General features: G+C 44.6%; 3 protein-coding genes and 2 long non-coding RNA genes across 7 annotated transcripts in view; 2 read left to right on the forward strand and 3 right to left on the reverse strand.

Moving 5' to 3' along the window:
* Positions 1–5,073, forward strand: part of LOC308581336 — a 23,694-nt gene extending 18,621 nt beyond the window's left edge. Inside the window, exon 3 of the long non-coding RNA XR_014004984.1 lies at positions 5,058–5,073. This is a non-coding gene — a long non-coding RNA (uncharacterized lncRNA). The remainder of the gene's footprint in view (positions 1–5,057) is intronic.
* LOC308581381 overlaps positions 1–10,007 on the forward strand; it is a 35,745-nt gene extending 25,738 nt beyond the window's left edge. The window contains exons 2-3 of one of the 2 annotated variants that reach the window (XR_014005034.1): positions 5,698–5,774; positions 9,625–10,007. This is a non-coding gene — a long non-coding RNA (uncharacterized lncRNA). The remainder of the gene's footprint in view (positions 1–5,697; positions 5,775–9,624) is intronic. The other variant, XR_014005035.1, reaches the window with a different exon arrangement.
* LOC308579786 (uncharacterized protein) overlaps positions 1–12,319 on the reverse strand; it is a gene marked incomplete at its 3' end in the record, with an annotated part of 112,493 nt that overhangs the window by 48,484 nt on the left and 51,690 nt on the right. The gene's annotated exons all lie outside the window — the stretch shown is intronic.
* Positions 1–12,319, reverse strand: part of LOC308579677 (uncharacterized protein) — a gene marked incomplete at its 3' end in the record, with an annotated part of 117,101 nt that overhangs the window by 11,157 nt on the left and 93,625 nt on the right. The gene's annotated exons all lie outside the window — the stretch shown is intronic.
* LOC308581001 (uncharacterized protein) lies at positions 4,106–11,126 on the reverse strand. Of its 2 annotated transcripts, XM_081183416.1 has the most exons (3): positions 10,968–11,126; positions 8,139–8,174; positions 4,106–5,422 (listed from the first exon to the last, which is right to left on the reverse strand). In XM_081183416.1, the coding sequence occupies exon 3, from the start codon at positions 5,331–5,333 to the stop codon at positions 4,323–4,325; it is 1,011 nt and encodes a 336-aa protein (XP_081039542.1). In that variant the 5' UTR covers positions 5,334–5,422; positions 8,139–8,174; positions 10,968–11,126; the 3' UTR covers positions 4,106–4,322. The 2 variants fall into 2 exon arrangements, with proteins under 2 accessions (XP_081039542.1, XP_081039541.1); XM_081183415.1 differs by lacking the exon at positions 8,139–8,174.

Here is a 12,319-nt window from a genome sequence, read left to right on the forward strand (position 1 = left end):
ACCCAGCCAGAAGACCTCTGTCTTCGAAGGATTTAACTTCAACCGGCTCCCACGCAGCCATCCAGCCACAGCTTCCAAGCATCTGGTCAGTGTGTCCAATGCGAAGTCAGGGCGGCCGTCCATCAACAGATAAAGCTGGGTGTCATCAGCATATTGATGACAATCCAGCCCAAAGCTCCGGACAATCTGGGCAAGGGGGCACGTAAAAGATATTAAAAAGCATCAGGGAAAGGATTCCACCCTGTGGGACTCCACACACCAAGGAGTACCGCAGTGACAACTCCCTCCCTAGCGCCACCCTCTGTCCCCGACCTGAGATAAAGGAGAGCAGCCATTGTCGGACTGTGCTCTGAATCCCTACGTCGGCAAGGCGGTGGTCCAAAGGTTCGTGAAGGCTGCTGACAGATGTAAGAGAATCAGTAGTCCAGACCCGCCTCAATCCAGCTGTCTATGGAGATCATCTGTTAGGGCAACCAAAGCCGTCTCGGTCCTGTAACCAGGGTGAAAGACGGACTGAAATGGATCCAGAGCCTATTTTTCATCCAGAAACCTACCAAGCTGTTCGGCAACTGCTCTCTCAATTATCTTACACAGGTATGGAAGATTCGATACCGGGCGGTAATTGGATAGATCTGAAGGATCTAGAGATGTTTTCTTTAAGAATAGATGCACCACTACTTCCTTCAACTCCCCTGGGAAAGTCCACGTACCAAGGGACTGATTAATGATCTCATCCAGGGGGACCCGCACCTCATCTAGACATGCTCTAATCAGCCAGGACGGGCGCGGGTCAAGGGGGCAAGTGGTACCACTGTATACCACTTTAAATATTCATGGCTTCCCCCAAAGAATTCTGGGAGCTGTAGTTTGTTAAGGTTTCTTGGAGCTGTTAGGTGTGGTTGCCATATTTTGAAGAGCAAAAAAGAGTCCTTATGAGGACTCTCATTTTAAATATCTCTACCATATGTAGGCTATAGAAACTATAGAAGCTATATTGCCGGGGGTGAGGGGAGAAGAGAAGAGGCAATCAAGTCTTTAACCATGGCAACCCTTAAAATCCTTATTTCCCTCAGAGTTACAATTCACCAAGTTCTCTGTGACAAGGAATAGATAGTGAAGCCACTCTACGTATTATATCTCTGAGAGGGGAACAGGGAGTCTCCTCTCAGCAAATTACAGCTCCCAGAATGCTTTGGGGGAAGCCATGACTGACTGAAGGGGTACTAGAGTGATTTCATAGAATCATAGAGTTGGAAGAGACCACAAGGGCCATCGAGTCCAACCCCCTGCCAAGCAGGATGTGGTGTGGATGTGGCCCTCAAGGGAGAAGGCAAGCAATCAGAAGGTAAGTGGGAACACAATGGAGCCCTTGGGGGCCATTTTGCTCAGCAGCCTCCAGTGCCATTGTGTTCCTCCCAGGGCAACACAGCACTCGTCCCCACTGCCTGCCTTCTGAGATGTGGGACCATTCCCAAGGGCAGCTTGTGACACAGCGTTGTAGGGCAAGGCTGTTTCAAAGGAAGGTGGGAAAATGCATTTCTGCCACACAGCAGCCTGGATAATTTGTGTGAGCTGTGAATGTTTTCCCTTTTTCTCTTCAGCGGTGTCTCCCAAATACATTTCTGTTCCAAGCAAGCAATCAGAATTCATTGCCCGTCCTCTTGAAGACAAGGCCTTGAGAAAGATTCTTGTCAAGATGGCGGTCTGGCAGTGGATCACCTGCCACTCAGACCCATATATACCTCCATGCAGTGACTTAACTCGCCCTGCCCATCAGAATCAATGAGGAAAAAATCATGATGATTTATGTGATCTTTGAATCAAGTCTACTTACAGGCAAAAGCGGGCTGTGGGGGCCAGGGGTTGATTCTAGGATTGTGGAGAGCTGTCTGCATCCTGAACAGCGCACCCCGGGCTTCGGGCAGCTCTCCGTAACCCTTGGGAGCCCGGCACGAAGTCACGCCGGCTCCCTAGGCTTGCGGGTAGCAGCCTGTTCTGGGGGCTGTGGTCCGCCATAGGTGTGCCCTATGGGGCGAAAAATACGGTAAGTCTCCTGGACTACCTAGCAATGGATGATCTTTGCCTTAATTTGTAACTCAATGCTTTGAACATCCCACTGGCATTTCATTTTAAATGCTGATAATGTTTCATTGCAGATTTTTTATCATCATTTTGGTATCTCTTTGTTAACAAAGTATTTTCATATATATGAAAAGCAAATCTTGGATTGAGAAAATTATGGTTTGTAAAGTGAAAAGATTTTTTTTTAAAAAAAAGTTATGTTTGCCTCTGTTCTAAAATTTGGTTTTAAAGTAAAGTGTTTCAATATATTTGGGTTTGTTTATAAAGCAGAAGCTCCTGGAAGCTAAAAATGAGCTCTGTATCAACAAAAGTTTTACCTATAATTATTCATAATGAAAAGTTGTAAGAAACATGAGATTTTCCACCCTTGAGCTTTTGAACTACAACTCCCATCAATCTTGGCCGTACGGGTTGAGCCTTATGGGAGTTGTTTCCCAACATCTGAGCAACCCCATGTTGGATATCCCTGCTCTATACCTTTTTAAATTTAATTTCCATTCCACTTTATATGTTCAAGAAAAACCTCAAAGCGGTTCACAGCATATTAAATCAATAAAACAATGTGGAAAATGTGAAATATAATAACTACTACTACTACTACTAATTTATTATTTATACCCCACCCAGCTGGCTCCCCCCAGCCACAATATAGAGTATACAGTAAAACAACATAACAGAAAACAAAAATATTATCTTAAAGATTTCAAAATAAAACAGTACAAAGGTCAACTACAGAATTCATATTTAACATAGTAGAGCTGGGTGAGTCTGGGCCCCACCCCTTTGGCCAGGTGGAAAAGACCTTGCAGGGAGTGGTGGACTTTACATCTCACAGCAGGGCGATGTTCCTCCGGCCTCATGAGCAGCCTCTCTAATGGGACCCAAGTGTTTTTCTGGTTGCAATTAACTTAATCTTCCCTAGATCTGCTTTCAGCAGAAGCATGTGCCAATTCCACTGCCCAGCTTCAAACTCAAAGTAGCAAGCACATGTATCCTGTAGGTGCGCTTGGCTCTTCCTGTTCAACGTCGCTAAAACTCTCATCCCCCCACCCCCTCTCACGAAACAACAGCCTACTTTTAAGCACCCTGAGAGTTATTTACCATCTCCCCACCACTGTTCTCACGGTGCATGTGCGATAAACATGCTTTGCTCTAATGTCTCCTGAAGCATCTTACGCTCCCAGCCAAAGGGACGCTCTCCTGCTAAATGTACGCTCACTGATTACAGGAACGTACTCGGGAGAAACACGAACTAGCCTTGCATGGATAAAGCATCCCCTCTACTTCTCTTCCCTTCTCTCTGCTCCCCCCCCCCCAGCCTAGGCCCACACTTTCTCACCTAAACCAAAACCTAACCACCGTCATGAGGGACCCAGCTAAGGAGAGCTGCACTGAGGCGCATTTGTGGGAACCTCCCCCTCCCCTGAATCTTCCCAGGAGCAGGACGACTGTATAGATTTGGAAAAGTGATTTGCAGAGGAACATAGTTCAGAAGGCAGAAGCTGGGAAATACTGGATGGGGAACAGCTTGCAGAAGAAACTCTGGAGGGGGGGGAGAGCTAACAGATTCACTGTCTCTGGAAAGCATCCATCCACTCTCCCCAAGGTCAAGGAGAGCAGCGAAAGTGGCAGGACAGAAAGCACAGCGGGTACAGGCTCAGGTTACGAGACGCAGAAGTGGCAGGGGTGACTAGCGATGTGAGGGACTGGACCTCTTCATTGGGAGCACCGCCATTTCTAGAAGACGGGTTCTTTGTCCCCTTGCTGGGATCATTAAAGTTTCTAACTGGTAAGAAGACTCCCTTTCCTTTGTTCTGCTTATCGACGACCAAGGGGGAAGGAAGGCAATTCCCTGAAGCCTGACAGATGCTGATCCACAAGACAAGGGCAGCCCATCATTTTGGCAGTGAAGGGTGGAGTCAAAACTCAACAGATTCATCACACACCTTGAGCATTCCAGATTCACATTCTCCCCCTGGATAATCTAGCAGCAACTTGCAACTTCTTTTGTACATCAAGTATATGTGACCTTCATTACTTTAATACATATATATGTGTATACAAATTTAAATACAAACACCAAAACATCACATGGGTTCCATGTATTTAAAATTGATTTCTGCCTTTATGAGTTTCTTGATGTAAATTAAATAGTGAACCTTGAGTGGAACGTTGCATACGTTTATATGGTTTTTAACCTGTGTGAATTTGCTTATAAATATTAAGGTCTCCACTTCGTGTTAAGCTCTTTCCACATTCCCTACATCTGTGGTTTCCCCCATGTGAGTTAGCTGATGTTTCCTAAGGCCTCCACTTTGACGGAAGCTCTTTCCACACTCCATACAATTAAATGGTTTCTGCGTGTGAGTTCGTTGATGTCTTCTAAGGTCTCCACTTTGACCGAAGCGCTTTCCACATTCAATGCATTTAAATGGTTTCTCCCCTGTGTGAGTTAGTTGGTGTGTTCTAAGGTTTCCACTTTGACTGAAGCTCTTTCCACATTCAAGACATTTAAATGGTTTATGCCCCGTGTGAGTTTGTTGATGTATTCTAAGTTTTCCACTTTGACTGAAGCTCTTTCCACATTCAATACATTGAAACGGTTTCTCCCCCGTGTGAGTACGTTGATGTATTCTAAGGGCTCCATTATGACTGAAGCTCTTTCCACATTCAATACATTTAAATAGTTTCTCCCCCATGTGAATTTGTTGATGTATTCTAAGTGTCCCACTTTGACTGAAGCTCTTTCCACATTCAATACATTTAAATGGTTTCTCCCCTGTGTGAGTTCGTTGGTGTATTCTAAGGTGACCACTACGACTGCAGCTCTTTCCACATTCGATACATTTAAACCGTTTCTCTCCCGTGTGAGTTCGTTGATGTATTCTAAGGTCTCCACTACGACTGAAACTCTTTTCACATTCAATACATTTAAATGGTTTCTCCCCTGTGTGAGTTTGTTGATGTATTCTAAGGTTTCCACTTTGACTGAAGCTCTTTCCACATTCAATGCATTTAAATGGTTTCTCCCCTGTGTGAGTTCGTTCATGTATTCTAAGGTCTCCGTTTTGACCAAAGCTCTTTCCACATTCAATACATTTAAATGGTTTCTCCCCCGTGTGAGTTCGTTGATGTCTTCTAAGTTTACCACTTTGAGTGAAGCTCTTTCCGCACTCCATGCATTCAAACGGTTTTCCCCCCGTGTTAGTTCGTCGGTGTATCCTCATTTTTCCACAGTGACTAAAGCACATTCCACATTCCCTGCATTTAAATGGCTTCTCTGCTCTTCCCACTGATTTCACAGACCTTTCCGTAGAATCCTGACCATCATCTTCCTCACCTGTTTGGGGCAGGGAGAGAATCCTGTTAGACTTTTAGGAAAGACAATAAATGAACTAAGCACATGTCAATTCCCATGTGCACCTTCTCTTATTTTAACACCCTCTCCATTGTCCACTGTCTCCATGTTCCAAATTTTTAGGAATGCAGATGAGATAATGGCAAGAGAAACCCATGATCACGCCATTCACACTTAAGAAAGCACCATCATTTTATAGTAGATATCTACGGTGGAACTGGCTTATAAGACACATCTCTGTCTTTTTCTTTTTCAAGTGAAGAAATGATCTCATGCTCCAATAGTTGTGTCTCCTATGAGGAAGAAGTATAACTGAGGTGTTCCTATGCCACATGTAAGTGTAAAATTATTACAACGTATTACAACCTAATAACACCCTGCTGCATCGGGCAAAGACCCACCTAGTCAAGCATCCTGTTTTCACAGTGGCCAAGCAGATGCCTGGGGGAAACCAGCAAGCAAGATTTCAGCCCAAGAGCCCTCTGCTCTCCTGTGCTTTCCAGAAACTAGTATTAAGAAGCATTATTGCCTAGGACTACGAGGGCAGAGCACAGACACCAGCCTAATCCCTTTTTTCAAGATATCCAAGTTGCTGGCAGTCACTGTCTCTTGTGGGATGGAAGACCATAGATTAACTATGCTTCTGTTTATTCATCTTCTGCAGCCCATAAAGGCTCATAAATGTATCATGGCTTAAGCTTTTGTGAGCTATAGTCTGACATTGTGGAATCTTGACTAGGAAAGCTGGTGCCACTATAAACCCATGAGTCTTTTTGTCGGGTTTTTGTACTTATTTTGAACTTAAGTCTTAATCTGCAAAGGACTGCTTTGAATACATGGGTTGCCCTTGAATGGAGAAGAAGAAAGCACCTTGCTTGCATCTGGATCCCCTGGGAGAGGCGGTGGATCCAGGGATTGTGAATGAACAAGACCTATCCCTTCCGTGCGGTGGGAGTGGGTGGGTTAAAAGTGGGGGAGAGACCTCCCCCTCCTGTCCTTTTGGGAAATAGGAGCTTTTGCCGTGAGCAAACAACTTAGATGGCAAGTTCTCAAGAGAAGCACTTTGGAGCCCTGCTTGCTCATGCTATCTGTGTGTGCATGTGTGTCTTTGGACCTAGAAGACAACATACACTAGTGGTCAAAATTGTGGAAACCTTGGAGAAGGTGTTTTTCTGGGGTTTGATGGCTCATAATACCCACCTTTTTGGGAGTAATACCATAAAATTATATATCAACGGAAAGATACAGTGGTACTTCAGGTTACAGACACCTCAGGTTACAGATGCTTCAGGTTACAGACTCCGCTAACCCAGAAATAGTACCTCGGGTTAAGAACTTTGCTTCAGAATGAGAACAGAAATTGTGCTCTGGTGGCACGGCGGCAGCAGGAGGCCCCATTAGCTAAAGTAGTGCTTCAGGTTAAGAACAGTTTCAGGTTGAGAACAGACCACTGTAATTTAAAGTACCACTATAATTTAAAGTAGAATGTAATACAACAACTTTTAGGAAGGATTGCAACATAAATAAGCAGGACATTTGTCAGTGTGTTATGTGATTGCAATCAAGTTGGTTGGGGATTTTTTTGTTCTTTCAGTTAGTGAACTTGTAAAATGCAATAAAATACAATAAATGTCACAAAGAGTTGACTTTGTGATTGCGGGCTTCCGGGCTGGAGTAAGACAGAGCCCTTAGGAGGATTTCAGGCCACCGAGGAGAGGTTTAGGGGCTAAAAAAAGCCCCCCGCACAAAACTCTGCAGAAGAGTGGGGCTGCCACGGGGTCCAGCTGAGCCCCAGGTCTCCCAAACCGGCTCCCGCAGTTGCATCAGGGAGGGGAAGACGGTCGAGGCGGGCCGTCGGCTCCAACGCACACCTGAATAACCGAAGCCTAAAAGCCGCCCTCTGAAGTGACAGATCTTCTGTTATAAGGTAAAAGAAAAAGAAGCTTTTGGAGAGGAATTTAAAAATTTGGACTTAAATTCAATTTGAACTTCAAAGTGAGAAGTATTAAAAATGGAAGCCGTACTTCTGCTATTCAGGGGAGAACCCTGCAGAGACGTTTTGTGAATAAGATGGAATGAGATGAATGAGATGAAAGCCCCCAAAATCTACATTACAGCCTCTGAGTGAAAGCAAATGTATTTTTAACCCTAAAATTCCTGCTTTGCTGAAAGAACAGGATTTGTAAATAGTTGCCTCTCAGTTTTGACAAGCTCTGCGATTTGAATATCCAACAACTTGGAATTTTTTGAGACATCCACCAGTCTGGCAGGATTAGACCCTGTGTAGCTGGAGGGGTGATAAAAAAGGAAAGTGGCCAACATATAGAGATTTGTTAATAGAAGAGGAGAAAGGTTTGAAATTTAAAAGTTATGAAAACTTGAAAGGTACTTTACAAAGTTGGTTGCATCACAGACAAATTAATGAGCAATTTAAAGAAGATAATAAAAGGCGGTTCAGCTATACTATCTCAAACTTTCAAAAGGAAGTTGTGGAGGGAAATATCAAATTATTGAAGAGAGCATATAACATTTTGCTATATGGAGAGACTTTAGATGAGAAGGTAAAATCAGCCCAAATAAAATGGGCTCCGGATATTGGGCTTAATATACAGTTGGAGGAATGGGAAAGTTTATGAAAACAAATGTAAAGTTTACAGATTGTATATCATTACAGTGGTACCTTGGGTTAAGTACTTACCGTATTTTTCCCTCTATAACACGCAGATTTTTTATCCTAAAAAGGAAGGGGAAATGTCTGTGTGTGTTATTGAGCGAATGTGTGGTCCCTGGAGCCAAATGGCGCGAGGGGAGGCAAAAAAAATCAGGCAAAAATCAAATTGCGCGTCTTGGAGAAGGGAAACCTGAAAAGAGGAAGCGGCTGCTTTCCTGCATTCTGCCTCAGGGTCTTACTGCCCACCCTCTGTTTCCTTGCTGTTTTTGCTCAAACGGAAGAGCAGGGAAAGCCTCTCCCCTCCAGGCAAGCAGAAGGGAAAGCAGAGTGTCCTCTCTGTGCTCTGGTGCTGCTGAAAACATGCAGGAGGGAGAGGGAGAGGGAGAGGGAGAGGGAGAGAGAGAGAGAGAGAGAGAGAGAGAGAGAAAGCTGGCTGGCTTGGGTGGGTAGGTGAGGGAAAACTTTTGCCTTCCTTTCCCCCCTCCCGTTATACCCCTCTCCTGCATTCTTAGCCAGCTGCTTCCCTGCACACCCCTCTCCTGCTCCTTGTCCCTTCTGTGTTTTTCCTTCCCTCCCCACTTAAAATGTGGTTAAAAAGCATGGATCCACATGGATCCTCAGGATCTTTGCATTGGGTCACCCCAAATTCACCATCAGATCCCATAGCATGTCCATGGCTACAGCCTGCCCCCAAAAATCACGCACCCACTGTTGCCTGGGGCTGCAATGGTGCAAAAATGTGGTTACAAAGCATGGAACTACATGGATCCTCAGAATCTTTGCATTGGGTCACCCCAAATTCACCATCAGATCACATAGCATTTCCATGGCTACAGCCTGCCCCCCCAAAATCACACACCCACTGTTGCCTGGGGCTGCAGTGGTGCAAAAACGTGGTTACAAAGCATGGATCCACAGGGATTCTCAGGATTTTTGCATTGGGTCACCCCAAATTCACCATCAGATCACATGTCTGTGGCCACATCATGAAGCACAAAAATGATACATCCACTGTTTCATTCAGAATGTTTTTTCCCTTGTTTTCCTCCTCTAAAAACGATGTGCGTGTTATGGTCAGGTGCGTGTTATACAGCGAAAAATACAGTAATTCATTACAGCGGTCCATTCTTAACCTGAAACTGTTCTTAACCTGACTCACCACTTCAGCTAATGGGGCCTCCTGCTGCTGCTGCGCCGCCGGAGCACGATTTCTGTTCTCATCCTGAAGCAAAGTTCTTAACCTAAGGTACTATTTCTGGGCTAGCAGAGTCTGTAACCTGAAGCATCTATAACCTGAGGTACCACTGTATTTGAAAATGATATATAGATGGTATATCACACTGGAAAAACTGCAAAAATGTATAAAACAGGATCCAAGATATGTACTTTTTTCATGTATGGTGGGAATGCAAGAAGGTTAAAGAATACTGGGAAATGATATATAATGAACTGAAAAAAATGTTGAAAAAACCCTTTGTTTAAAAACCAGACTCTTTCCTGCTTCTAATTTTAGATCATGATACATGAGAGGGAAATTGGACATAGTTTATGTATGCGACAACAGCAACAAGAATTTTATTAGCACAAGTATGGAAAACAGAAAACGCCAACAAAGGAAGCAGTGCAAGCCAAGCTTATGGACTACGCGGAACTGGCTAAGCTGACAGAGAGAATACATGAGAGACACAACATCGATTTCAAAAAAGAGTGGGAACCATTTATAAACTATAGAAAAAGACAGTATAAAGATATGGACTCTTTGCCAGGTTTTGACAACTATATAAGAAGCAAAATCAGCAGAGTATAGAATTTGTTTAATAAATCAATACGGAAATATGGGGGAAGCCAAAGAGGAGGGAGGGGAGACATACAGATATAGAAATTGTTCAATTAAGATTTGTGGAAATTTGTTGTTATAATTTGAAAACTCAATAAAAATATTTTTTTAAAAAATGTGTTTTGCGATTGCTATCAAGTTGGTTGAGGTTTTTTTCATTTAGTGAGCTTGTAAAACGTAATTAAATAAATGGCACAAAGAGATGACTGGTCACCTAGAAAGGGATGTAAAATAGTACTATTAAGTGAACAAGGCTACAGTTATGAAGATATTAGAAGAAAAATTGGCAGAAACTTAACCAAAGGGGGCATGTCTAAATTTTGGAAGAGGTATAAGGAGACGCAGTCACTACAAAATCAGACTGGGCTAAACCCATGTTAACTGGACAGGCCATAGATTGTTTAATGAGCCCAATGCCTGGGAGAAGAGGAATGCTTTTGCCTGGTGTCTAAAGAGAAGGAAGGAAGGACACTGAGGTTCACTTCCGAGGGTCTTCTGCCAGTTCCCTCCCTGCAAGAAGCGAGGTTACAGGGAACCAGGCAGAGGGCCTTCTCTTCTCGGTGGTGGCGCCTTCCCTGTGGAAAGCCCTCCCTTCCAATTTCAAATAAACAACTATCTGACTTTTAGAAGACATCTGGAGGCAGCCCTGTACTGGGAAGGTTTTAACGTTTGATCTTTTATTATGGTTTATCTAAGTTGTAAGCCACACTGGAAACCCAGCCAGAGGGGCAGGTATTATTATTATTATTATTATTATTATTAACCTGCCCATCAATGCCCAAGCCTCTTCCCTTCCCCGCCTCCTTCCAGGCAAATCCCTTTGCACCAGATCCGGGCAGGAAGAAGCTTCTCTCTTTCCACAACGGGAACCCCTCCCCCTCCCCCTTCAAGGCCCCATTAAGAAAAACAGCTCCCTTTCCTCCCTTCTCTTCTTCTCCCCGTCCCGGGGCTTCTCATCCTGGACCCCCATCCCTTGCCAAGCCCCTTCCCTCCTTCCCCGCCGCTGGCTTTGCACTCACCCGAAATCTGAGGGCGGCGGCAGATGCAGCGACCCTGGACAACGGGGGCGGGAATGGGAGCCTCGCCAGGGAGGCAGTGAGTGAGCCCGCTTAATGAGGAGGCTTAATTAGAAGGAAGCAGCTCCCTCCCTCCTTTTATCTCCGCTGGTGAAGCCGGAAGTCAGGTGACTCTGGCGAGGAAGGAGAAGTTTCTCCCCCCCCCCCTCTTTCCTTTCCTTTGATAACTGGGGGAAGGAAAACCTTGCAGGACCAGCCAACGGGGAGACGAGGGGGGGAACCTGGGCTCCGAGTAGAGGGAACATCAGCTACTGTGGACCCCGCCCTCTTGCAAGAACGTATTGTAATCAATAAACTCTTTACTGCCTCACCCATTTGATTCAGACTGTATTTCAAGGAGGGATCAAGGGTCTCATGACCCACTTCTTACAATGTAGGAAGCAGCTTACAGCAAAAAAGCCCAATGACTCTTCTGGGTAAATGAATACAGTATTTTAATAAATATCTAAATGGAGAGCATATTTTACATTCTCATGTTCATGCAAACATGGTTCCACTCCAGCCTCACTTAGTCCCCACTTCCACCTCAGCAAAGTGTTCTTTATACAGAAATCTCCTGAAAAGAAGTCTCTCTATTTACATTATAGGGAGGGACCACTCTCTGTCTGGCTTATTGCACCTTCATAACACCCTGTGTCTTTTGCAGTGTCCTGTATTCTCCTCACAGACACACAGAAACAGGGAACAGTGACATGCAGCAGCAGCAGCAGCAGCAGCAGCAAGACAGACACGCTGTCAAAGAATACCTCCCATTCGACCACTCCGGGGGGTGGGGAGACAACGACCATGTACTTTAGATGCCTGCCAAATGTACGCTACGGATGTGAAAGCAATATTCTTCACAGGAAATACTGAGGAAAAGTGGAAGGCAGTTTTAATTTGTAAGGAGAGAGGGGAAGTTCTTTGCTTTCCTTTCAGTCCTAACAAATAAAGCAATAAATTGGGGGGGGGGGAGAGACAATCAACACTGCCAGTAGTACCTGTATGCCACTATATACACAAGAACTCTGTAGCAATGAATCCACTAGCAAATAGGAGGGGGGCGATGGTGATAAACAAATCTAAACAGCATCTCGAGTGCTGAGATCCCATCAAAGGGAAGGGAAATGTGCACAAGCCCTACAGCTGTAATAACATCTCTCTGAACGTCTTTATTTTTTCACACTATATCCATAGTTCCTTCAACCATTCCTTTACTCCAACTCCCATTAGCCCCTACTGGCGTGGCCAATGGCCAGGAATGGCAGAAGTCATAGCCTAGCATAGTTCAGTGGGGTGTGGGCAGGCCTTAGGTT

The sequence above is a fragment of the Podarcis bocagei genome, assembly GCF_964188305.1.
Source record: "Podarcis bocagei genome assembly, chromosome: 2".
NCBI lineage: Eukaryota > Metazoa > Chordata > Lepidosauria > Squamata > Lacertidae > Podarcis > Podarcis bocagei.

Coding starts and splice junctions, on each gene's coding strand:
- LOC308581001 (XM_081183415.1), bottom strand. CDS start 5,333: ATGTGCTTTAGTCACTGTGGAAAAATGAGGATACACCGACGAACTAAC.